Source organism: Ammodytes marinus (genome assembly GCF_949987685.1).
Source record: "Ammodytes marinus genome assembly, chromosome: 18".
Classification (NCBI taxonomy): Eukaryota; Metazoa; Chordata; class Actinopteri; order Uranoscopiformes; family Ammodytidae; genus Ammodytes; species Ammodytes marinus.
This window is the reverse complement of record NC_137222.1, coordinates 14093671-14121280: the sequence shown is the minus strand read 5'-3', so window position 1 is coordinate 14121280 and position 27610 is coordinate 14093671. Positions and strand designations below refer to the sequence as shown.

Below are 27610 nucleotides of genomic sequence, written 5' to 3'. Positions count from 1 at the left end.
AAAGTTTTCGCTTTTCAAAACGCCACCGAAAGCGTTTTATAGCCGTTTTATTTTCAGTTTTAGCCGTTAGACGTGTAGCCGCTAAAAGGAGCCGTAGTGAAACAACCGTTGCTTCGGCCGGCCCGGCCTCCGATGGCGGGAGGAATCTTCGTGTATCACTATATTACTTTACAACGACGGGGTGTAATTTAAAGATTACATACAGAGAATCATCGGGGATTAGTAATTTATACTTCCATGGTCGATAAACAATGCAACTGTGCCCGTCCCGCTTAGCTTAATGCACGGACATATTATAACGTTACACTGCTCGAGAATGAAACGTACCCTGCGCGTCATGCTTTAGGGGTGTGCCAGGCTCACATGAAAGCAGTATGGCAGCTTCCTTGTTGCTTTTCTGCGCCAATGAGCAGCTTCATAGGAATGAATGGGCGCCATGTTTCAATACGGTGTCCATTTCTTTATATGTCCATGGGAAAACCAGAAGCTTCCACTGTGCAGCCCACACCCCTATTTCTTATTGGTCCACGGCCCTGACAGACAGAGGGCGAGACGTATCAGGCTTCGCTTCCGGACAGGGGGCGGGGGGAGCTCAAAGATTGTATATTTACGAGGGGAGCTGCAGCTCTTTTTAAAAAATAGGCCATTGTGAGATTAGCTGAACATCAGCATAGTACAATAAATTATCTGAAAGTTTTTTTCAGCAAACAATTAAAGAAAAACGTATTAGGGACCACTAAGACCATATAATATGGTGTATAATAGAACCGAAAAGTGTATAATATGGGAGCTTTAACAATGCTGGTGTTTTTTTAATTGAATATGAGATGTTATATAAACTACAGTTATACAGTTTAAAACTTTTAGCATTTGTCAATAATTCTAATGCATTGCCTTCATCATTTTCATCCAAAGGGTATCTGTCCAGTTTGCGTTAGAAGGACCCTCAGCAGAGCTCCCTCCATGATATATTAAAACAATGACAATGTATTATCTGGATCGCTTTTTTAAAATACTTTATTTATAGATTTTCTGAAAATATGCATAAAAAGATCAAAACATACACCCCACATCCCCTACCCAATGGACACCCTGGCAAAAAAGGAGAAGAGAAAAAGGAAAAAAACAACAACTAGACATTGTTATGACAGTATGTGACAATAAATAAAACGATTTTAGGGGCTTAGTCAAAGTTGGAACCACTCAACAATCAGACGGTCACCCAATGCCATGTATATAAAAACAGTACAATCCCAAAATCTATTTTCTCATCATAATGCAATACAAATTCCAATTGATTCAACAATGCAGTAATTATGAAAAGCTATAGATTGCTATATCATTGGAGTTTTATTAAGTCAGCTCCTTGGGACCCCACATTTTTGTGTTTGTTTCTTTATTTTTCATTGTCTTTGGTTCATTTTAGATCATCCTGACGTAACACACCTTTCATCTTTTCATTGTCTATTAAAATACAATATTATAATAAAATAGTGATACAATACCATGTAGTTGAAAGTCAGTACTAACAAAACGTTGTTTTATCCATTGAGGAAAATATTGTTCACCATTTATCTCTCAGTTTGTAACAGTAAACCAATTGTACAGAGTAACATTGTCATATTTTTATTTTATTAATACATTTGGTATTTGTACTCTCACAGTTGCATGCTTTATAAAAATCAAAATTGCTACAAATTCTGTAGTTCTGTTATCTTTAAACAACGAGTCAATTGACCTCTGACCTGGTCAGACATTTCCATCATCCTCCTCTTGTAGTGAAACCACAGGTGGCACCACATTTCTTTTCAGCCTCTTGGGAACAAGAGTCCAAATGACAGACATTACAACGTATCCACAACAGGTGAATGATCTGTCTTCATAATACGAATATGTGGTTTCAGTATGGAAATGCCCTTTTTTATCACATCCTCAGTGTGAAGCACTTCCCGCAGGCTGGGTAGCGATGGGCCTGGTCAGACACTCAACTGAGGACCATAGAAAATATAATTCATGTCAAAAGATATGCCAATTATCGATACACCTCAATTTGATGCATATCATCAGTGTTAGTTACACCTGTGCTTTTTCCTGAAAGTGTGTGTGTGTGTGTGTGTGTGTGTGTGTGTGTGTGTGTGTGTGTGTGTGTGTGTGTGTGTGTGTGAGTGGGGCTGCACCTATGTTAACATTCATGATGACAGCCTCGTCTCTCATTCCATGTTGTCTGGCCAGCGCTTTGAAGCTGTCTAGCGCAGTGGCACTCACATTCACAGTCCGACCTAAAGAAGATAGAGTTCCCGTTACACAGCCTGATGATCCATCAATGAAATGAAAACACCACCTCTCATCTTTCTTCTAGCAAAAAATAATACCAATGAAACCATTGATGGATTAAGAAATGGTCACTCACTATAATACTTGACTGTGGTGGTTTGAATGCCTGATGGTTTCTCTGTGCCCTGCAGCAGCATCATTGCATACTCATCATAGTCGGTATGAACCACTGCAGAATCCACATCTGCCCCAAACCCTGCAGACAAAGTTGATATACAATGCAGTGCATGGAGCAGGACTACTGCTTTTTAGCTGAACATTACTAAGACATTGTTGATGTGCAGGGATGTAGATAAAAAAATTGTCAGGGAGAGAAGGGCATCAGGAGAAACCTACTCGCAATATGGTGGAAGAATCGTCCTGGAGTGTTGGTCAAAGCATAACTTGTGGATGTCTGCTCACATGAGCTATTCCTACATGCAGGCACACACACACACACGCAAAAGGTTGAATTGTGTGTCTGTCCACTGTGTGGTGTGTACTAGAATGCATACAAGTCTGACCTGGATGTCATCGTGAAGTTACCCTCCGCGGCTACATGGTGCAGCTCCAGTGCAAGAATGACGGGGTTTCCCCTCTTCCGCTGCATGTAATAAGGACAAGTGGAAACCACTGCCACCTCGTACCACTGCCCCATGAACTGCAAAGAAAGCACACAGAACTATTCAGTCAACATCAAAATAACATGAATAAAAGATGCAATGGGAAAATGAATTATAAAAAGGTAATAAAACCTGTATTTCAGTTACTCACTCTGCCTAGATCAAAGCTCTCCTGTGGCAGGGGGAGAGATTCTGGGAACACAGGGGTCACTTTCAGGGTCCAGGCCAAGCCAAGGACCAGCAGCACAGACACAAGACTCACCGCTCTAGTCATACTGACAGCCTCTATGGGTCAGACAAACTGACACAACTTTTGTTTGGGATTTAAGTAAATTCCCCTCCCACATCGACTCAGAAAACGTAAAGCTTTAAGAGCAAAGTTCCGGTTGTTTCTTTGTGTCTTTGAATGTGTATGGGTGCACTAAAGTGTGTCCATGTGATTGTGTGTTTGTTGAGTGATATAATCAATGAATGACTGGACTTCAGAATTTGAGTCTAAAACAAACAAACACAATCAATACATCTCAAAATCTAACCACTGATAGGGAAAAGGCTGGTGGCTGTCTGCCATAGTGCCTTTTACTAAACTACCACATGGGGCGCCAAAGTCAGGATTTTCATCATTTTATTTTACACATAATGTCTTTATCATGATAGTGTCTTTCACAGTACCCTGAAAATCACTTGTGCATTTTAAGCTGTATGTATGACAGCTAACCATTAACTAGCCTTAGGTAGCACATCAGAGAGCTGTGCAGTCTGGTTCACTCCAGAAACAAACTGATGTGTAGCATCTGCCCCCTGGTGTTCATACTCTATGTGAAGATTACACATGATACACCCACGCTCAAACATGCTCTTGCACTCAGTCTGGAGGTAAATATTGTTTATTTTGCTATGTCAACACAGGGAAACAGTCCAAATCGATTATATTGAGGAGCTCAGCTTTTATATAAACATTATATAAGCCATTTAATGCCAGGCAAAAACCACAAACCACTATGAAAATACTTTTCTATATAATTTTCTGTGATTAGGGGGAAAATAGCACCGTGAAGATAATGTAAAACACTCCGTCAAAAAGGACGACGATTATATTTCAGCAGCAATATTTGTAAATGATGATCTATGTAGACAGGAAGATGATTTTTTGCTGAAAGAGAGATCCTTGTACACTGTTATCCTTGTCTCAGGTACAATAGGGCACCTACAGGAAGTAATGGAAAAAACATATTTACACTGAGGATTTGTTGGACACTTGCACAATCATACAATGTACATGTATCCCTGTTCTTCAAAATATTTAGAAAAAAATAGACTCACTTAACGTCCAGACGGTGATGGTGGGCAATTATCTGTTAAACAGAAAACCCAAGAGTTAACAAACTTCAGCTTCTCCCCATTGTCTGTATTTTCTTTACGTTTGTGGACATATACACTCTACCTGCTGGAGGTGGAGTCAGAATAGACTCTCTGGGGAAACCCTGGGAAAGGGAAAAGGCTGTAAACTTCTGAATTACATGATTTCTGACGCTGTGAGAGCGACCTGAAAACAAGTACAGAGACACATTACAGACAGACAGAACAGCAAGACTGATTCTGTAGCTCATGTTTAGATGTAATGTAAAAATGTGTATGTGAACAAATATGTGTGTCTCACCATAAAGTGCCACCTGTGTGTAGTCTCTGCTAAAAACCTTGTGTTTGAGAACCAAAGCGTAGTCAGTGTAGTTTGTATCCACCACTGTGATGTCCTTCACCATGTTATGGCCTGACAAAACACACAACACACAGGTAAGGGACAATAGCTACTTGGAATTCAGCTCACAAAATAAAAACAAATATCTTGGGAAGGTGACAAATCAGATTGGAAGAGACTTACGTGAGCTGAAGTAGGTGAACTGCCCAGGTACGTTGGTTCTCTCATAGTGGTACATCTTTGTCCGACAACCAAAAGGTCTGGAGCACACGGAAGAAACAAAATGTATCTTTATCTTTTCTATGCTTCTCTCCACACAAACCCCTCAGCTGCATCTGCCTGTTTACCTCCCTTCTCTGACTGAAGCACATGCACTTTTGTGGCCAACCATTTTACAAAAACATACTCACGTGGCGTCCCACATTGTGAGGTTAACATTGCCGTTGGGCAGTGCTGCGACCATGCCCATGGAGGCCTTCACTTTGTCTCTGTAGGGGGCAAAGCTTGGAGAGGCGTAGGCCAGGCCCACCCGGTACCACTTCCCTGCAAACTAAACACACAGAAAGGCACTCAAGTTTAACCCATATCAATGATCTTACATTTCTAAGCGTTTATTATTTTAACGATTCTTTATGTACGGTTAGAACATTTCCATGTTTCTTTTAAAATGTCTCATGCTGTAAAAATGTTTCACTGGCTACTCATTGTCAACACATCCCAGGAAAGCAACAAAACCAACAGTGTGTAGGTCAGCTTTCTGACTTCCCCACCTTGTGATTTGCTCTCAGCCCCAAGCCCAATGGCTCCTAATGAACACATATTTACATGCACGAGTCCAGTTTTTATATAGTTTCATATTATTTTATACAAGATTCAGTAATAATTTTTCTAAAACAGCAAGACTACTCTTTTTTTCAGCTAAGGTTATAAATAGTGGTTGGGGACTATTCTCTTCAGGCAGCTTTGGTGCCCTAGTGTGTATTTGAGGAAGCGGTAAAGTGCATGTGGGATCGACTCCAAATCAATAACCCTTGTTCATCGTACTGTAACTGTGTAGCCCATGTTTCATCAGTCTTTGGTTAAATTAAATAGTATTTGTAGAATTAATTCAATTGCGTTTTTTTAACAAGATTGTATAGAAATAATACTGTTATTGAATATCACCAGACTTACTCCTCCATAATCATTAAGCCATATTTTGAAACTAAGTAAAGGCATGGAGAAAAGAACCTTTTCTGAATGGAACCCGGGTGTAATGCATACATGTATTTTTTTCCCAGCAAATCAGCCCCATTGGGAAAACAAGTGAGCTGTGTTTGAACCTTGTAGCAAAAACTGCTGCTAACCACAGTGTTTCCTCATGTCTGTACATAGAACCTTTAAATCAGTGACTTGATAGAGGCAGTGTTCATGTTGAATTCTGACTGAACTGCATGAGAGAGTCTGCATGCTGTTCTATGCAAGCGAGAAACAAATGTTGACCAGCCACTGCACTTCCTTTGAGCTGCTTTAGACTTTGACGTGGAAAATGTAAGGAGAGAACTTAAAAGAGGAAATTACAGCGATAGTTTCCGGCCGGGTGTTGCTTCATATTTAAATGTAGCCTTAACCCACGTCAGATTGGCAAGTAAATTACATTTGATAAATATGGCACAGTCCCACCATAGGGAACTGCTTCTGGGATAAATCCGGTTGGCTATCGAATCAGCCACAGGAAACAAATGAAGATATACTTCTTCTTTAACTCTTTTTTTTGTTGACATTTTCTCATGATGCATTTACCATGGCCATGGGAAATGTCAAACTGACCTCTCTCAACCTCTCCTGTGTGAGGACAACCGGAAACAAGGATCCAAAATTAACAATTTGTTCTGAGGCGAGACGTGAAGCCATACTTTGTTTGTTTTGGGTCACCCCCTTGAATAGCTGTTTTTCAACCTTGACTACCCACTCACAGGATCTTTACACACAGTCTCTCACTCATATGGGACATGTGGACGTGTTCTCACTCTGACGTGGACATTTACAAACAGATGGGCCCTACACAGGACACAGCGTTCCCTCACCAGTGGAGTCACTAGACAGACAATAATGAGAGCAGGAACTCATTCAAATAACGTCATGCTCAAAAACACATTACAAACAGCTGAATGTATGTGTCTGTCTGTCTGTCTGTCTGTCTGTCTTACCCTCTGCAGGTTGAAATCTCTCTGGGGCTTTACGTCCGCATGGGCCATCATCAAGCACACCATCACCATGACAACAGCACCCACAGCGGTCCTCATGGCTGCGTGGAGAGAAGGAAGCTGGACGGTCTGAAAAAAGGTTGAGAGAGGGTATCGGAACTGAGCCCAAAGTAAACTGTACAGGCAGTGTACAGCCAGGTACAGAGTGGCAAACCACTGTGGCAATGTTTGCTTTTCTTTGGAAATCCACCCACCTGGTTGTCAGCCAATCATGGGCGAGGGATCAGGGAACAGTGGCCAAGTGTTGAAGGATGTGTGGTTCCAAAACAACCCCTCAACCCCTAGACTCCACTTCCCATAAGTGCCGGGATATAACGTGCTTGTGGTCTCTTAGCGATCAGCTGAACCTCATGTGCTGTGTTGTCCTCACAAGCCCAGGCACACATGATTTTGTCCCACATTGAAAATTACACCAGGAAGAAGGAGAGTATAGAGGGATCAGTGAGTTTAGCATCTGAGGCCTTCTTCTAGAGTTCATTTTGTATAGAGTAGAGGCATTCACTCAAGCAAAAGCAGCAATGCCCCACCATATAAATCCTCTATTACAAAGTACAAGTTCTGCATGAAGAAGTATACTTAAATGTACAGAGGCAATAGCAACAACATTTTACTTTAAATATCCAAAGTAAAAACCTTCACTGTGCAACATGTGTCCTGTCAGTTGCATTATAATATTTTTGGATCCTTATTACTGATGCATTACAAGTGGTACTTTAATGTTGTATTTATATGAATAACTGTTGGGTGGTTTAATTTAAAACCATACGTCGACTCATCTTTTAGAGGATTGATTATATGTTTTGTATGTAAAATCTTTAAAGTATAGTAACTATAGAGGTAAAGTGCAAGTAGGCCTACTTTTCCACCATAGCTACGAAGAATACCGTTCTCACCTTGGCTTGATTTTTGCTCATCAAACGAGGCAAGTTTGCACAATTACAGTTTGAAATAGCTATGGTCTTAATCATCGCTCATGTCATGACAAGAGAAACCACTTGTACCTTTCTGTGGAAAGAGGAGTCTCACAGACTCATTTTGAAACTAAACTTTTAAGCTCCCGTTTCACTTTCCTCTGTCTCAATATTTCTGTCTTAACTTTTTTTGCCAAACGGGAACAAATGAGTGAAGACAATTTAAATTTTTTTCGTCAGCTTGACATGGCTTAAAAAGGGCACTGATGCTGTGTGCCAACAGTGAAGAGATTAGATGAATATACTCATTTCATTTCTGTTTCCTTTACAAAAAACATGGAGGGTTATAACATGTAGTAATGGATTAGAGATTCCCTCAAAGTATATACTGTATATCATTGTACTCATATAAGATCATTGGGACTGACCTTTTTGAAATACAGTCTATGGTACTACTGACATCTTATGAATTTATAATTTAGCCTTAAAAGACTACTGCATTTTTTACATTTTTCGTTTGATCTTTTACCTAAGTTGTCATGGAAGTCACAGGAATCATCCACCAGAGTGTGACCCAAAATGAACTGCTTAACCCAATGTTTGGTTGAAAAACATCAACTAGGGATTAGGGTAAATGGCCTTGCTGTTAGTGTAGACCTTGTTTGCTATGTAGCCAAAATGTTTTACAGTTTGTCAAATCTAGACTAGCTACACACAGCAATCAAGCATCAATGACATGTGCTCAACTCCAAGAAAGTGATACAACCATCAGAGCCCTGGCGAACAATTTAAATATTTTTTTAAATGTTTTATTAATAATGATTTTCCATTTGCAGCGCTGCTTTTATCTCATTTTCTTGAAATGCATGAAGTATACAGCTAGCCTTCAGGGTTCCAAGAGGACATCAGTGTATGTGCGGGTCAAACACACACACACACACACACACACACACACACACACACACACACACACACACACAGCACACCTTCCCTACACAGTCTGCACAAACTGAGCGCTGTTGCCTGTGCATTGAGACCATAAAATAAAAACTTTCAGACAGATAGGCAGACGTGTACATAAATGTTTCCTTCTCTAGCATAGTTTGATGTTCCGGAGGGGAAAAACAGAAGAAAAAGTATATGTTTATCAGAGGCATGCAATTATTCAGCCAGGGTTTCTAGTCCATACCGTGCGCTGGGAGTGAGATGTGCTCCACATAATCACAAACTGAACCATGACTTTTAAAGGTGACTTTTTCCCCCCAAATCAGACAGGGTATGGGTATCTGGACTCATCTCAGTATGAGCTGAAGACTGGGGACAGTTTGCTGCCTCTCAGGCTTTCTCACTGAATTGGTTCACTTTAGAGCTCAGTTAAATGAACAGATATTCACATCATCCCATTGACTTGAGTTTTAAAGAGTGTGTGTGTTAGGGGGGCTGTTCTTGTATCGATGTTATCAGTTACATTATATTGTAAAAATATGAGGACCTGAACATCTTTCAGTTAAGACGATGAGGGATATTAATTGGTTTCATTTCATTAAATTTGGGTTATAAATCTACAGTAGTTTCGGTTGAAGTCATTAGGTCCTTTTCATTGCTCATCTAAAAGCAGAATGATAAAATGATGGCATGGAAGCTTGAGATAGGACGCCCTGGTGAGCACACAGCGCCCTCTCCTGGTCAAACAGGTGTCTCCAAAACCCTAGTCTCGCATAGCCAGACCAAACTACAGCAAGGAGTATGACCAAAACTCTAACACACATCCTGCAGGCCCCCATCAGCTCTGTAGGGTTTTACATCCAACAGTATCTGGTTTGTTTGCCATCTACTTTTCAAAACAATATTTTATTAGCTGGGGCATTTTAAATCAGCACCTATAGACTTCAACCAACGTAATATAGAAAAGGTTGCTCCCCGGCTGTTTCCTAGTGCCTGGTTATAAAAAGGTAGAAAAAAATGACTGCCATCCGATTGTCTTACACTCATGCATGAATCCCCCCCCCCCCCTTTTTTTACACGAGAAATCACAACGCTCAGATTTCAAGCAAATAAAAACAAAGCAAACACATTTGCCAGCAAAACAATCAACGTATAATTAACAGTGTTCTTCAAATAATAATCATAATAATAATAATTTAAACTCATTAAAAAAAATGGAAACATCTTATTCAGAGTGCTTTGTCGTGGTGGGCTGTTCAGTCTTGGGTTTGACGAGTGCAATCCTTCAGTCCCAAGCATCATGACAGCCCGACTGTGTTCCCTTCGATACGTAAATCAAAACGTCATTTTACAACATCATCATTGTTGTTGGTCTCTCATTTTTCTTTTGTCTTCAGACATTCATGAGAACATTTCACACTCATCATTAAAGAATAAACACAAGTGAGAGAAGAGACTCTTTGAACTAAGACCACAGAGGAGGCAGGGATGAATCTCTCAATGTCAAACAGCTCTTTCGATATTTTATTTGATCCCAAAATAGGGAAAATATTTAGTGAGGGAAACTTTGACGATCACCGACAGCAGACTGCGGCCGTCAAGGTTAGTCAGTAGGACTTAGAGCGTGAACTAAAAATAAATTAAAAAAAAGCTGTTTGAACGGATTGAGAATCAGTCCCAGGAGTACAAAGTAGCCATAGCATTGCCACAGTAAAACTCATATAAGAATAATAAGTCCCCCACACTGCAGCCAATCTTTAAATGACTCGTTACACAACGGCCATCCTGGGCTGCAGTGTAGGTGACCTAAGAACAAAATGTACAGGGGTAATAGAAGACTACGCACACACATGCTTTCGAAAAAAATATTTGGAGTGTGCAGTTTGGAGTTTCATGTCACCTGACCTCCTGAACAACCTAAAAAAAGTCCTTTAGTCAAATAAACTAGACAAAAATTGCAATTTATGATATATCCGAAATGTATTCCATTGTCTGAATCAACAGGGGCACAGCGAGATGAAGCAGACATTTTTTTTAGAGGATGGGTAGCCTACGCGACGGTGAGGGTCCATCGGAGTCGTGGGCTCAAAAAGGATGAAGAGCAACGAACAGAGAGAGGGGAGAGAGAGAGAAGAAAAGAGGGACAGGGTTTGGAGATGGATGAATGCGAACGACTGGGGCTGCTTGGCAGAAGGATGTTAAAGGCTTTAAGTAAAGGAGGTGCAGGGAAAATGGAAAGAACAGTATCTATAAAGATAACCCAAGAGACAAACAGGTAATGAATAAGACAAATTAAAGTTACAGTTAGGACTATGAAGTCAAAGTGTGTGTGTGTGTGTGTGTGTGGGGGGGGGGGGGGGGTCAAATAGTAGTGGCGTTAGAGGAGAATAGAGTGCTTGATAATACTATGACGGCAGCCTGGTACAATTTTGGACTCTTGCCCCATTTGAGAGGGTCGACACAAACTCCTCCTGCACCTGGCAGGATGAAGGCGCTGGTCGCCATGGATTCGTAGCAGGTGATTTTCAGAATAAAATACAAAGTTCTCAGCTTTGACATAACCGGACATTGGGAGACAAGACAAATGGGATGATGGTAAAGATCAATTCCAACAAAGTGGAACCATATGAGATCCAATGTGTGGGCCAGGGCCTGTGAATCTGGAAGGTGAACTCACAGTAAGGCACAGTGCTCTGCTTGGTGGTTGACGATGATGCTCATTCATGCTGCTAGAACCTTTTTGATAACAGCTACTGCAAACCACAGACTAAACATAGATGACAAAGCACATTTTCTTTTTCTTCTAATCCTCCCCAACCCCCACTCCGTAAAACCGGACTTAGCCTTTGATTTTTTTTGGATCTTTCGGTTCTCAAGAATCACACACACACACACCCTAGGATTTGTTTACCTTATAGGACAAAACCTGCACAATACGGCCACACACACACACACACACACACACACACACACACACACACACACACACACACACACACACACACACACACACACACACACACACACACACACACACACACACACACACACACACACACACACACACACACACACACACACACACACACACACACACACACACACACACACACACACACACACACACACACACACACACACACACACACACACACACACACACACACACACACACACACACACACACACACACACACACACACACACACACACACACACACACACACACACACACACACACACACAGGTGTCAGCTCAGTATGTGAACAGCTCCATGTATTTTTAGCCCAAGGTTGAATCGGTCAGATCACTTGACTTTTTGTGTTCCAGCAGCTGATATAAAATGCCTACGGCAGCTCCATTTCTGTGGACTCCAAGAGTGACTGAATCATGGATTTTGATACACATAGAGCAAAAAAACAAAAATAATAATCAATATACATAACACAAATGACTAAAACTTTCATATTTTCTTAAATATGTAAACAAACACTACACACAACAAAATAGATTTGGTGTGATGGAGACATATTTTAAATACAAAGCTTTGTTTTATATCAGCGCTAATTTGGTGCGGCTGATTATTGCACTGTGAAACGCCGGAGCCCTATTGCACTTTAGTGAATCTTTCCTAGCTTCAACCACTGGTCTAAATTAACTTCTGGAACCATGGGTTGCCTGTCAAAGGTTTTTCCGACATTCCTCACATCCTTACATTGTTCCAAACAACAAAAAAAAGAAAAAGAAAAAAAAAATACCTTGGTGACCTTTCTTCATCTCCAGCTCTGTGGAGCAAAGGGTGGAAATGAAGACAAGGAGAGCGGAGAGGGTCGGGGGAAAAATACTTTCAAAGAGTTTTCATAAAGCTGTAGTAGTTGTCACACAGGTTGTCACTGCTGGCTAATTGTGCAGGTGAAGTCGAATACGGTAGAGGCTCAAGTCTTTCACAAAACAATCCCGCAGACAAAAAACAAACAAACCGAGAAACAGTTTAGGCCGTGGTGGGCCCCTCCGTTTGTCCCACACACTTTTTATACTAGTATCCATGTTCCTCCTCAGCATCGTTAATGTCTTGTGGTTAATCTGTAGTTTCAAGTCAGTGCATTCTGGTTGCCAAGCAGCCTGTACTCAGCATCCCTCCCATCAACACATCTGGTTTGATGGAGCAGGATGGACAGGCGTAGTTGTTTGAGGCCTCTGTGTGGCCAGGGATTGTGTTACTATGAAGGGTGGTTTCGAGTTACCGAATAGACCTGGTTGCTAGGTATTGTGCCTCTCTCTGTTTTTTCTTTGCTGAGGTAGCGAGAGGAGTTGGCGATTGCAGGAGGGAGGGATGGATGGAGTGGTGCTGAGTGTGTGTGTGGTGTGCATAATACGTTTTTAAGGGATTATTTTTAAAGAGCGAAGTGGTTTTGGGAATACAATATGCATTCACGCGAGTGTATGAGTAAATGCGTTTGCATTTGAGTCTGGGTGCATGGAGTGTGTATGGCTATTATTACGTTACTTTATATGCATTTTTGTATATGGGGGGGGGGGTCCTGCATTCTTTTAGCCTGGTCACACAATACAGTCTTAATTTTGGGATCTGTAAATATGTGTTTGTTTTCGTGTGTGTGTGTGTGTGTGTGTGTGTGTGTGCATGTAGTGCTCAGCCTGCTCATCACAATTTGCATTTCCCTAACTGTATGGTGCGGTACAACTCGTCATCCAGCTGCACATAGCGCGCTCTGCTGGAATCCAGGAAATACAGTTTGTCTGTCACCGTGCTGGGGTCGAAGCTCTCCCGGCGCAAATCTGTCTTCTGAAACTTAAACGTTCCTGAGAAAGAGACGGAGAGAGATTATGTAGGTATTAATTATGGTAGTTTCAGTATAACTGGTTTCAGGAAAAGGCCAAAACACATCACTATTCAATCAAATGTTGTCAAATTCACAGGTCTTTCAAAAGTTATTTCGATTAGCACAGCATTTATTTTAATACTGCAGAAATCTAAAGGTTTTTTTATTGATTATTTTACATAAAGAGCATTTTACCTGTCTTGTTGACCTCCGGAAGGAAGCGGAGGAATACCGGTCTGGAGTAAGGAGGGAGCGCCTTCTCCATGTCCTTAACAAACTTCTCCAGGTCGGTGGAGTGAGTCGGATCAGCTATGGCTGCCATCCCGGCCTTTCCCTCAGCTCCTGTACACGGATAGACACACACACTGGTTGAATCCTGTGAATTTACTGTCATACAGATGCTTGTGCAGAAAGGCCATGAATGCTTTACAGAACAATCCTTATGTCTTTACACAATGTCTCACTTGTGCCCCTCTCCTGTCCTCTCGTACTGCAAAGTATCAAAATAAACACTTCCAACTTAATATAGTAGTTGAAACCTGTCTGGCACTGGTGATTTACATCAACCTATAATATACCTAATTCATTGTATTAATACATTTTAATGTGTGTTCTTTGTGCATTAACAAGCTGCAGGACATTTCTTTCATTAATATGTCTGCTGTGTTCTGTCTGACCTGTGTATCTCCTGTTATTTGTCAGTGTGAAGGCCAAACTAGTGTCCCGCCTGTGGGTATTCTTAAAGTTATCTAATCTAATCGCAGCGACTGGAAAGCAACTGTGATTGGCATTTGGTGTCACTCTGTTTGCAGAGCCTCGACTGCAGCTCAGCTTTATGAGCGACGACATTTCCAAATGGTACACGGTGCGATAACTATATTATCAAACACTGTATGCTTCATTTCAAACTTATAGTCTGCACTTATCTATTCACACAGGCATCAGACATTGTTATTTGTGCCCACGTTTGCACAGCTCCCAACCAAAATCATATTGAAGGATGGGACCTTTTGATCAAATATTCAAAAGAATGTATATTGAGAGACTTTACCTGGTACTTCCACTCCATAGACAACGACATCTTTCATGTCTAGCAGCCTGCTGAGAGTTCCCTCCACCTCGGTCGTGGAGACGTTCTCTCCTTTCCAGCGGAAAGTGTCTCCTGTTCGGTCCTTGAAGTACATGTGGCCGTACTCGTCCATGATCAACACATCACCTGGTGAGAGGATCGTATTTCATTAATCAGTCAGCGGGGCATACAGCTAATAACTCAATATGTGTGTGTTGTTGTGTGAGTGTGTGTGTGTGTGAGTTACTTACCAGAGAGATAGGCAGTGTCTCCCTTTTTGAAGACACTATGAGATATCTTCTTGCTAGTTGCCGATTGGTTGACGTAACCGTCAAACCTCCGAAGAGGGTCATTCTGTATGATCCTGCCGACAAGCTGGCCAGGCTCGCCTAGAGAAACACACAAAGAGAGAACAGAAAAATGTATAAATGTGCATTCTGGCATTGATAATAATAAAAGAAAATACTATTTTAAAAACACACAACGTGGATTATTTGGGCTTCTAAACACATGAGTATATAAAACAATACTTCTCAATCATTTTGAGGAGGGTTTGTTATAGCCTTTTGTTGTTAGCCTATTAACCAATGAGCTGAGCGTTTAACACACTTACTCCACCGCTAAATTTGGACATTCAAATTTGAAAAAAAAAACACTGCAGGCTGCCCAGGGTGGCACCTTCTGATACATGTACACGGCGTTTGGAGAAATAGCTTCAATGGCTACACGTGTAATGTTGAATGAGGCTATGCTGTATACCTACCAGGTTTACAGGGAATACAGACGCCATAGGAATCCCTGATGAGTTCCATGCTCTCTTCGTCAACCTTCACCAGTCGGATGGGGTAGACGTAGGGCAGGATCTGGCTGTTGAAGCCACACGCTCCAACCTGAAGACCAAAACATACTGTATTAAACAACCAAAAAGCTTTCAGTGTGGTTAGGAGACTGAAAGACAGGTAGACCAGTAGCAACCAGCCAAAAAGTGTTATACCGATGATGAACCACCAATACAGGAAAACATTTCAGAAATATCGAGTACTTAAAATGAAAAGAAAAATCCTCTTCATGTCAAGTACTCTGTATTTAAAAAAAAATTATGTTGTTGTTCCTGTTAGGACAGGAAAGAAAAGCCTTTGAACATATTGTTAAAAGGTGCTCTGAGGAACTTTCAGTTTTTGTTAATTCCTGCACCCCCTTTGGACAAAAGCTGTAGTGTTTTTACTACACCAGCTGTTGTTCCAGGGTGAGCATTTTGCACTCACCTGGTTACCGAAGTTGCCCAGGCTGCAGTTGCACTCGGTGGCTCCGTAGAACTCTGCGATCTGTGGGATGTTGAAGCGGTTCATGAACTCCTCCCATATGGACTGGCGCAGGCCGTTGCCCAGAGCCATGCGCACCCGATGCTGTTTCTCCGTGTCGCGGACGGGCTGGTTCAGCAGGTATCGGCAGATCTCGCCAATGTACTGCACAATCTGGAGGAGAGAGTGAAAGGGGGAGGGGGGGTAGTGGTGAGAGAGAATAGAGATAATAATAGACTAATTACTGATGTAAAAGCAAGTGCACAGTAAAGTAAAAGGGGATTGAAAGAGATCAACTAGGGGAATAACATTAAAAAAGGTAGAGCCAGTGATTGTGCAGTAATTTTTCGTCAAAATCAGAGAATATCTCATCACCATTTTTTACCCGTCTGTAGTGTGAATATGCTGGGGAAAAAATCCAGTGTTCCTATAAAGCCTAGGCTCTGTAAACAGGCATTTTGCTAGCTACAGTAGGGCCCCTTTCTTTACATACCAGTTTACAGCATACGCTGTGTAGATAACTGTTTTTGTTTTTTTTAAACGCACACAGTTCGAAAAAGGTAGCAGATCATGAGGAGATATTCACGGATTTTGTCAAAAAGTGATTTTGACAACAAACATTCTCCAGAATTGCTGACTCCACCTTTAAGTCTTGAGTTTATTTTTATAGAAAGGGACAGATCGGGTGTCTGTTAAGCAACACTGTGAGATTGTGGTGTGCTACTCTTCCCACTAAAGATCTACTGCAGTGCCTTGTAATCCACATCATGCTTACAGTGCAGTTGTATTTGACACAGTCGTCCCAGAAACGCGAGGCTGAGAACTTCTTCCTGATGACTACAGTCATGCCGTGTAATATACACTGGCCCACTCCCACAATGTTACCTGCAAACATAGAACCATGAGTCGTCACTTGTCAGGGTCACTGAATGCTAGCCTCAGTATGGAAATATAAAAACACGTATAATTTAAAAGCAACAACATGCAACTTATTATTATAATTTTTTAACAGCACATATTCTACCAGATTTTGCACGTTTATACCATTCATTTATTTGAACATCTTTGATTTTTTTGTTCATACAACATATTTTGTCAAAAGAAGAAGCCAAGGAAACTTAAACTAAATGTGCAAGGAATAATTAAAAAATACAGTTTGTTGGCGATTGGCTTGATTTGAGAAAAAGTTGCATATTTTAACTTTAGTTCTAATCATTTACAACACACAGTTTCAGTTTTACCTGCAGAGTGGTAGAGTGGAAGACAGTCATACAACACATCATCGGATGTCATCTTAAAGCCATAATATACCAACGCTGCCATGCGGTAGTACCTATAGAACAGGGGCAAGAGGAGAAAGTAAAAAAAGGTCAAAAGAAAACCAGCAAGTTTTACGAATTTCTCATCCTCTCTTTTGAACAGTGTTTGCACTACACACAAAAGCTACATGGTTGAAAAAAGCAGGCAGTTGCATTTCGGTTGTGTGTTTGTTTATTAGCTCATTCCTACCTGCTATGCACAACAATAGCAGCTTTAGGCATTCCAGTGGTTCCTGACGTGTAGATGTAGAACAGGCGATCTGAAACAAGACCGATTGAGAGTGAGAAATATGCATATCCACAACTAATAACAAAAAGTCCCCTTTTCTCAGGGATACAGAGCAATATGTAAGCAATGCTTACGAGCAGTTACACAGCGAGGTCCTGTTCAGACTGAAGGTCTTGAATCCACATCCAGTTTAGAGGTTCTAGGCATCATAACTGACCTCCTGTGTTTGGCTGATTTTACTAGATAACTGGATGATGGTGGCTGTTTGCTTCCTCGATTCACAAACCTCAAACCCCTTCACTGTGCTGTTTGGCAAAAGCAAATCAGCTGTTTGGGATCTATGCATGTACTCTCAGCAGCATCATAGTGCACAAGGTGTACTCGTTTACATGGACTCTACAAAACACACTGTATCATCTCTTATCACCTTTTAATGTCTGCTGGCAGATCTCGATCCCAATGTAGTATGGTTGCTATCAGTCAGGATCACCAGAGACACATTTTGCCATCTAAAAATGACCAAAGGTCCTAGGTTATATGGCTCCAACAGCCTGTGTGGCTGTTACTGATTGTATGTGGTGTTCAAGAGCAAAAGGGAGTGAAGCAAGTGGGACAAGGTTCATGTGTCTGAATAAGAGCTAACTGATGGATGGAATAAAAAAATATGAGACGCTAACTGAATGATCTGTTCTTGTTCTAAGTACTACTACTTAGTTGTCCTTATCTGAACTATGGCTCTAATGATGGAGGGTGTGGTATTCTGTACAGATTGCAAAAACCTTACAGGTTTTACAGGCTTACAAATTTGTTTTAGCTTCGACCCATGTACTGTGTGTACAGGTTGCCTTAGAAACAAGCAACCCTTATAATCCCTGGGGATGAGTCATCAGTAATTCACAATAATTATAACACAGCAAATGTGGTTAAAAATAATTTCTCTAATTTTGCTTAGCAGCATCATAAACTAAACCTCATAAACAATATGAATTTAATATCATGAACCAAATATCAAAATATTTCTGTGTGGCTCTGACACCAGACAATCCATATGATTGAGTGATGACACTGATTTGACTGAGTCATTGCTGATTATTGTCAAATGGTCTATGCTGCCAGAAGTCACAGATCAGTAAATGTAAATGTATTCCTTCTTTATACATTCAACTTGTTGTTTATGTTGCATTGTTGTTTCATAGCCAACAAATGCTCCTGTAAGTGTTGTAAATGAAAGGATCTTTATTTTTTTAAAACTACTTTCATGAAATTGCCATATTGCTTTGGTCAGGTTTTGAATTCTTTTGGTTGTTGATCTATTATTACACGGCAGAAAATATAACTTCAGATGAACACCAAGAGCATCTGTACAACTGCTTTTTTGTTCAAATCCACTCATTTTAAAACCATCATCATTGTTGGTTAACCCTGATCTACTATGGTTATGATGAGAGGTGTGATGTGCATCATGTTGTTTCTCACCGGTGAAGCAGCGTAGTGGCCGGCTAGGCAGATGAGTCGGCGCAGCAGCCAGCAGGGGCTCTAGGCACTCGGTTCCCCTAGGGACTCGCTCCGGGTCCAGGTCTCCACAGCAAAGCATCTGCACCGCATTCCCCATTGAGCTGTGGACCTCCGACACCGCTATGAGAGCCGGAAGAAAACACATTACAGTTAATCCCGATTGATTTCACTATCCCAAATTGCAAGAGAAGGACTTCATGAGGTACAGCATTTTAAGTGCCACAAGCCATTTGCATTAGGGAGGAAGGGAAAGGTGGTGGAAGGAAGATAGGATGTAGGGGGGCAGGGTAATAAAGAGAACAGAGCAGGTTCAAATAACTTGGGATGTCAGGTGGAAGGTGGTGGGGGGGGGGGTGTAACAGGAGAGGGAAAGAGGAAGTGTAGTGTGACAAAAAGGGCAAGAAAAAAATCAATAAGTAGCAGGGAGCAAAGCACACAGATGACGGGAAACAAAACATTTAAAAACAGCTCTCATAAGCCCCCTTGCCCTCATCCTACAGATCCATAAAAACACTACAGTGGAGCCTAATTTCAAAAAGCCTTGTGTCATGTTGCTGGCTTGGCTTCGGCCTGCTCAGCAAAGAGTCTGCGTTTTTCCAATTTACTTAAAAAGCATCGAGCACATGGCAAGTCCAGGATGAAATATAAAGACTGTTCCATCAATCCATCCCAGGGTGAACAGCTCAGAACACATTCACTCTTTAGAGCTGTTGAGATCAGGGCTTTTCAGATTGGGCAGGGACCCAAAAGAGGGCCAGGAGGAGATTGAAATAGATCCCTTATTTATGTCTGACCATTCCACTGAGCTGCTGCATTTTATGCTTATTAGTGCCTCTAAAGTCTGGCATGGTTCATAATACACTGCAAATTAATGGATTAGAAATTAGAACAGGTATTTCATTCTATTTAAATGCCTTTAAAAATACTCCAACACACGAGATCATGTAATAGCTCGTTTAAAACCCTCATTATGGCATGTTGAAAAGACGCTACAAGGCAACTACTTTGTTAATGTACCTCAGATCTAAGGTTTAACCCAGTATTAAGTGATAAGTATAGATATAGATGTTAAATTATTTCATATGCTGTGATTACTATCCCTTACAGATGCTGCTGCAAAATTAACTCACTCCCATTGGATTTAAGATCTTTAAAATATGTGGAAATTTAAAATAATCAGCTTAAGACCCATCCCTTTTCAGACTCGCTTTGACTTCCCTTGTCTCCTCTTTCTTCTTCCTGGTTGATGTATTATAGTTGAAGTTTGCATTTAATATCTGCTGCTCTGTTCTTTTATTTACTTGTTTGTTTCATTTGTGAAGCACTTAGTGACATCTGCTCTTGAAAAGGTGCTACACAAAAAAAACTCATTATTAAAACAAGAGATTGATTTTTTTAGAATATTGCTCATTTATTAAAGACATCAGTTGTGTTGCTGGTTTAGTTTTGGTCCATAAGAGTCAAGTCTCTTTATCAGTTTTAGTTCCATGTTTATCAGTCAATTCTCTTCTTAAAAAAAAACCTTGGACACTGCAGACTGACGACAGCAGCATTTCCCAACTTCCCTCATTCCCTTCATTACTTCTTTGCATCCATCCATCCATCCATCCATCCATCCGCCATTTACAGCTCCATTTCGTTGATATATTGAAGAGACACCTGCACTCCAAAAGCCATTTATCTTTAATGACCTCTGGTGCTTTCTCTCCGCACCACTTACCTCTCACTCTCATCACAATGGAAGCACAACAACACTCGTGAGCAAACTGCATACAACTGTGCAGATTTGCAAAGCTCACTAAGGCAAACTTCACATTTCTGGCAATAATCTTGAATATCCCCTGTGTTTCCAATACCCATAGTTTCTGCTATTTAGTATGGTAAAAAAAAGATTAAGGATGTCCCAATTCTTCCGGCCGAGTTTTTAGTGTTGAAAACATCCAGTGCGTAGCCTTCGTATGAAAACAACCGGGGGATGCGACAAATATTAAAGATAGAGGCAAGATCAAGGTGCAATGTTATGATGAAATAAATAAGTATGTCCCAATTGTATGCCTACTGCATGCTAACTAGATTATTGTTATGGTCAGATGAAGTATGTAGAATAGAAGGAAAAAAAGTATGCAATTTGGAAAGCAGCCTATGTCGACAAACAACAAAAACAAAATATGCCACATATCCCTCAGATGCTTCTCAACACTTATGTCTGCCCTGCCTCCTTCAATCCTCCCTGCTCTTACCATCAGTCACCTCCGAGCCGAACACCACAGCCTTGGCATTGGAGATGGTGACGCAGTGGACCAGGGCCTCCAGTCTCAAATTGAAGTTGATCAGAGCGGCCTCCACTCCAATCTTGGCCATGCCCAGCCAGAGGCCCACATACTCAGACCTGTTCTCCATGAAAAGTGCCACGACATCGCCTTCCTGAAGAGAGACAGAGAAACAGCAAAAGGAGGGGCATGCCATCAACTGACTGAAGTTTATGTTTATTTAAAAGGTGCTCTGAGGAACTTTCAGTTTGTGTGAATTCTTGCACCCCCTATGGACAAAAGCGATAGTGTTTTTACAACGCCAGCTGTAGTTCCTGGGTTAGCGCACGCATGACAAAGGCCTTAAGAAAACTATATAAAAATAGTATTCTTTGCACTTATAGTCTTGTTTGCCTTTACATATAATGTATGATCCTCAGAGGAAAAATTGGATCGTTTCATAAATATTAAAAAGCTCCTCGTAGCACCTTTAATAAGAGTCTCTCTTTAAGAAAAGGGCCATATCACCCGTCCTCCTGAAAGGAAATAATATCTGAGAGAGTTTTAACAATTGAGAGTATTCAGTTCTGCTTAGTAAAGCGCTACATAAATAAAAGTTGGATTTCATGTGATTTGAGGATTTGGTTTGAATAAAGACATTTGTACCCAAAAGGTTTGACCAACATGTGTTAAAGTTTTGCCACAGAGGTGTTTATAGGATATTTTGTCTTGTATTTCTTACCCTGAAACCCCGTTCCAGCAGCATGTTAGCCACTCTGTTGGAGTATTCGTCCAACTGTTTAAAGGTCCACTTCTCCCCGGTTCCCTCGAATATCAGCGCCGTTTTGTCCCCGTGGCGTGCCACTGTTTCAGCAAAGATCTTAGGAACGGTGTTCTTCTGTTTGAGGTGGCGTCTGACATTCAGCTTTACCCGCAACAACACACCTGCCGCACTGAAAGAGCAAGAGAAAATAGTATTACAAAAGGGGAAAAATAGGGCAGTTAAAAGAAGTCTTCCTGGAAAAAGACTTTTCCCTTCAATGTAAAGGGCCTGCCATCTCACCTACAAGGCCCTTGCAATGCTTACTTCTCTGCTGTTGATTTTTTTTAAATGTAGTAAGATGTATGTAAAGAGCATGCATTGTGAGAAATCAAACTAAAAACATAGGATATTCTTTGATTAAAAGGTCTGTGTGCATAATGTGTAGCTATGAGGGATACGATGAACAAATCCACTTATAATATCATTAAACTTCATTTGATATTAGCATACCAAAACAGTCTGTGAGCTATATTGTGCAAAACAACGGTCAGGCATAAAACATTATGACAAAGGGCTGGGATCAAAAGGTCAAAGTACACCTACAGTAAATAGAAATACAGGTTACAGATAGTGGGCATTATCCTGAGCCATGAGTAATTACTGAAGCATCATAAAAATCTATTGGGCCAAGTTACTTCATGGCTATATCGTGAAGGTGATTATATTTGTTAACATGACGCATGGGATGAGTTCACACTTACATTTTATCCTGATTTTAACTTTTAATTTTTTTTATCTCTGTTATCTTAGTTTGTTATACGTTATCCTTGTTTATTGTGCGTTACCTCATGCTCATCACTGTAAATGAGGGCTACGTCAGTGTCTCTCGAGTTGAAGCAAAGGTCATTGAATTGAACTGAATAACAAGTCTCATATTATTAAATCCTCTGATTTGAAGAGCTGGAATTTTCTTTCAGGTTCATTGGTGAGGTTTCATATAGGAAACAAACTGCACTGCACCATTAACAACAACAAAAAGGCACCCAGTAAAAACAACTAGAATTTGCAGGGACATAAATGTAGAGATACTGGATGGTTTGGTTTAGCTTACAAAGGCATTAAGATGTGATTCATGGTGTGTCCTTCAGAGTACACCTAAGCCTTGTCACGGTATCTTACACAATAGGAAGTTATCAGTCACTGTGGAAAAGGCATGCTTTGACTGGGTCAGATATAGTGAAGTTTTAACCTTGAGGCTTCAGACATGGTCTATACTCGGAGCTAAATCACTCCAACATTATCAGAACTTTACTTATAGTGAGGCGTTTGCTTCTGAGCGGGTGCACCCAGGTAGGTAGCTGGAGCATAGGTAGGTTATAGGACTATGTTATGGTTAAACAGAAAATGTCTTTAGTATGTAGTCTTGGAAACTGTGTCTTTATCTCAATTCTGGTTAGTCACATATTTCTAACTGAGGTCATAAAAGCTTGTCTTTTACAATTTCCTGTTTTACCATTACTCAAGCTTTTGAGGAAGCCCATTACCATGGTAACCCCCAAATGTAAATATTGACTTTAGGTAAGACAGTTGAAAAGATCCGTACCTCCCTGAACCTCTCCATTGTCCTTTGAAAATATTCCACATTTCAAAAGACGTACGACAGGAATATGCAGCCAGTTGCGAAAAAGAACGCTGAAAGAGGAAGGAAGAGCCTCGGGTCTTGTGACGCAATGCCAATGAAGTCAGAACATTTTGAATGCTTACGTTCCTTCTATGTACGAAATAGTAAGTACAGTAACGAGCGAAAACTCAAATTCAATAATGACACAGGCATTATTGCAATTTCTAAAGTGTCATTTCAAAAATGTACCAATTATTATTTTGTTTTTAAGATTTTTTTTGGCATTTTTATGCTTTATTGATAGTGCAGAGAGACAGAGGTGAAATGGGGCAGAGAGGGGAGTGACATGCAGAGGACGACCGCGGGCGGGAATCTAACCCGGGTCTGCTGCTGGGCCCAACTGAGCTAAGGGCACCCCCTAAAATGTACTCATTTTGAGGGAAGTTTGTATGAAACATGAATTGCCGTTTGCTTTTAATATTTACCTAAGATAACACTACTGTGGACCATTGAGTCAGTATTGTTACTTCATCAGATGAGATAATGAGTTAGGAGTCGAGGTGATATGATGGCAATTCTGATTTATAGCCCTGCCTTCACTAATGTTTTCAATATTGTCTGTGGTCCAATTCACACTTACAAATGACACATGGCAAGACATGTCAGATTTGTATTTAGTTATGTACAAGGTATGAATAATCTTCATTGAGCTATCTTCAGGAAAAATTATTTGGATTGTTTTGGATGAGACACCTGTAAGCATTTAAGCAGTGACACGTCCTATTGTTTTGGCTGTGCAATGGATACAATAGAGGGACTTTTAGCTGCCTGCTCACACATCCATATTGAATGAACACTGTAGGTCATAAAACTATTTTATTGCTTGTAAAAGGACTTTAATGCAGTGCAGTGACACCATGACAGTTTGAATGCCGTTCACTGCATCTGGATGTTAACAATTTAAGCAGAAAGTCAGCACTATTCGTTTCACTTCAGGTCTTGTGTTCATGAGTGTGGAGCAAAAAAAAAACAAAAAAAAAACATCCCTGTCAAAAATAACTTCAAAACTGCATGTTTTGCACTCCAGCTGTTGCTCCCTTTCACAGCAGAGAGAGAGCAAAATGATTGCTTTTCACTCTGTCGGCTGGCAAAAGGAAAAACAGCCCAGGTACAAATATTGTGGTTGACTTTTCTCAGTCATCATTGCCACTGGAGGTATTAAAACAAACACAAACATACACCCACACACCCTCTCCGTGCTTACTGTAAGTCTCGGCCGATTGTTTTGGCAAAGATCTGCAGGAATCTCCATCCTCCGCTTCCCAGGTAGAAGATGGAGATGGCCGGGACAACCTGGTACCAAGGCAAGCCCACCAGCAGCCTCAGCACAAACAGCAGGGCTGTGCAACACGCTAGACGCATCATCCTGAAAGAATGCACGCACGTATGAAAGACATGCAGATAATGGCTGGCAACTAATCACCAACGCTTCAGACCAAACATCAGCTCACTGGGGAAAGGTTGCAATGGGATAAATCATGTTAGTTAGCACTCTTGTACTGCACGTAATTCAATCTGTATGCCCTAATAAGCATGAAAAAACAACACACACAAACATTTTAGTTTTACAAAGAACCACACGCATGAGCATACAATCTCAAATTGGCAGAATTTCGAAAACAGAGAAAATTAATATGCTTTTCTCTTGCAGTTGAATATAAAGCCCAAGGCCACAGAGACCTTGAGGACACCCTATTTCAAAGTTAACAGTCTACAGTGACAGCTGGGCAGCATGGGGATGGGGAAGCATGTGTTGACATTGGTGTTCAGTGCCAACAGATAGCTTGGAAGATGATCCTAAAGCAGTTAAGGGTAGGGTTTACATGACCGCTTATTATCTATTCATTAGTCCACGTTGAAGAAGAAAAAAACACTACAAGGTTGTTATGTTTGGGAAGATATGACAGATCAGCCATTTTTTTAAGCGCCTAGAGATGCTGACCAGATTCGAAAAGCTGTCTCCCTGCATGTGGCTATTTGGCTGTTATCATAGCAAGTAGCTGCTGCTGTTTTAAACATCTCTAAATTACATTACTGTGCAAATGTCCAAAGGATCGACGTGATAGCATTTGGCACACGAAGGGAGAGAAAGAAACACATATGAGCCACTTCACAGCAAGAGAAACAGCTTCATCATGCTCTGTTGCTACTACGCCCGGAAATTTAAAAAGCGCTGAGCATCATATTGCGGTAGTGGATGTGGACATGGTAGTGAGGCTCAACCCACCGTTAGTCAGACTACGCCTCACTAACCGTGCCATGTGCGCTGTCGGACGGGGCCAGGGCCTCCGATTGTTACTCGTTGTTGGAGAATATTTATCGGGCAACCCATTGACAGAATGGGCCAACCTGATGCAGGTTATCATGGTAACGGGCGCGCCTGGGGGGAGAGCAAGATGCGCAGACTATAGCGCGCATCGGCTTTGAAGGGGGGGAGCGGATGGACAGTGTGACAGCAGCTGCAGCAGCCTCTATCTCTCTGGACGGAGACAGGCACGCTGAATATGCACTCCACGTTCGTTCACATAAATTACCTTTCATGGACCGAGAGTTGCCTGATATTAAAGTGTGTCGCGCCACCTTCACGTCGTCAACGGGGTCGACCGCGCTCACAAGGTTGACAGAGGACAATAGTCATCGCAGGGCTCTTTCTTTTCCCCTTTCTCCTAGCCAAAATAAAAACCGGACCCATCCGTGAAGAAGTGGGGCATCGCGTGGGCGCACAGTCAGCTCGGGGCGGGCTGTGGCAGATGATGGTCATCGGTTATTTCGCTTACATACCTTGCACGTTGTTCACACCGTTAGATCATGTAGGTGCGCAGATATTCCAGACGCAATTCCGCCTTGATCGGCTTAAACAGCTAGCTTCCCGGTTCGCCCCCTCCGCTGCTCACCACCACCAGCGCCGCTCGCTTGCTTGGCTTGACAGAGGCTCACAGAAACCCAGAGAGACAGACAGCCACACGCACCGGGATCCCCTCCTGCTGTTAATACTACAACGAGCTGCTGCTGCTGCTTTCTCCTCTGACGGCAGGTCGGGCCGTCAAATTAGCCTGGCTGTTCGCGTGGACTTTGCCCCGTCGATCATCATCCGTACGTTGTCACAATCATTCATATAATTTCTGGGTTCATTGTGGCCGATAAGCCCAGCTAGCATGCGTAATTCAAATGACCTTATAATTTTCTTAGCTGAGCCCGCCCACCGCCGTCAGCATCCCATCAGTGTGTCAGGAATTTACCGCTGACTGACGGGCGCCTGGGCCAATCAAGGGCGGCGGCTGTTTGAACATCCCATCCGGTGGGGGCGGAGTTTGCGGCACTGCTGAGGAGGAAATGCGGCGAGGCCCTGCCTGCTCTCCGACTCCGACCGACAGACAGTTGAGCCAGCAACATTAAACACTAAACACAGAGGGTTTTTTTTTCCATTCTGTGGTAACATGGCCCTTATGGCGAACCATGTGGCGTAAAATGAGTCAGCCTCACCACCACCACGTCCATTCCTTTATCTGCGCTTTGAATACGCATATGTCACCTGAAGGGACCCACGAAAGAGCTAACAACGAGTAAGGATGGGGTGTCAACAATAAGGGGACAGCCACTATGGGCCAATACAAATTAAAACCCATCGGCAGCCTGCAGGTTTTCTAACGATAAGGTTTTCACTGACAACCGAACACTACATCGGTCAATTGCTTGAATTTAGAAGCTTTGTTGAAGCTATTTTATCTGCTCAACTGAAAGCCTGCAGTTGGGATTCTCAAGGTTTGCAAACAATAAATGGAAAGTACTGCAGATGGAGCCTCCATATAGGCCTAGTGAAATATATGGACTGCAGCAGGGCCAGACAGCACTGAAAGATGATTGAAAGTGTTGTGAGGAATGTGCCACTGCCAACTCTCAGCAGCT

The 27610-nt window shown here is 41.6% G+C and overlaps 3 protein-coding genes across 4 annotated transcripts; all 3 read right to left on the bottom strand.

The window, feature by feature from the left end:
• Positions 1 to 1872: 1872 nt before the first annotated feature.
• Positions 1873 to 3210, bottom strand: LOC307265055 (protein AMBP-like; the record flags this gene model as incomplete). The annotated part of the gene is made up of 6 exons (XM_080046624.1): positions 1873 to 1988; positions 2178 to 2279; positions 2411 to 2530; positions 2671 to 2747; positions 2838 to 2974; positions 3088 to 3210. The coding sequence occupies 6 exons, from the start codon at positions 3208 to 3210 to the stop codon at positions 1933 to 1935; spliced, it is 615 nt and encodes a 204-aa protein (XP_079902750.1). The 3' UTR covers positions 1873 to 1932.
• Positions 3211 to 3756: 546 nt separating this feature from the next.
• On the bottom strand, positions 3757 to 7201 carry ptgdsa (prostaglandin D2 synthase a). 2 transcript variants are annotated; one of them, XM_080047119.1, is made up of 8 exons: positions 7076 to 7201; positions 6825 to 6950; positions 5046 to 5185; positions 4819 to 4895; positions 4597 to 4707; positions 4381 to 4482; positions 4260 to 4291; positions 3757 to 4143 (listed from the first exon to the last, which is right to left on the bottom strand). In XM_080047119.1, exons 2-7 carry the CDS (start codon positions 6918 to 6920, stop codon positions 4260 to 4262), a joined length of 558 nt encoding a protein of 185 aa, XP_079903245.1. In that variant the 5' UTR covers positions 6921 to 6950; positions 7076 to 7201; the 3' UTR covers positions 3757 to 4143. The 2 variants fall into 2 exon arrangements, with proteins under 2 accessions (XP_079903245.1, XP_079903244.1); XM_080047118.1 differs by lacking the exon at positions 7076 to 7201 and having other exon boundaries at positions 6825 to 7014.
• Positions 7202 to 11938: 4737 nt separating this feature from the next.
• On the bottom strand, positions 11939 to 26838 carry slc27a4 (solute carrier family 27 member 4). The gene is made up of 14 exons (XM_080047076.1): positions 26486 to 26838; positions 24909 to 25070; positions 22003 to 22213; positions 21252 to 21435; positions 18973 to 19131; positions 17458 to 17527; positions 17190 to 17281; positions 16724 to 16833; positions 15913 to 16122; positions 15411 to 15537; positions 14899 to 15036; positions 14630 to 14794; positions 13774 to 13920; positions 11939 to 13558 (listed from the first exon to the last, which is right to left on the bottom strand). The coding sequence occupies exons 2-14, from the start codon at positions 25067 to 25069 to the stop codon at positions 13401 to 13403; spliced, it is 1932 nt and encodes a 643-aa protein (XP_079903202.1). The 5' UTR covers position 25070; positions 26486 to 26838; the 3' UTR covers positions 11939 to 13400.
• Positions 26839 to 27610: the final 772 nt, after the last annotated feature.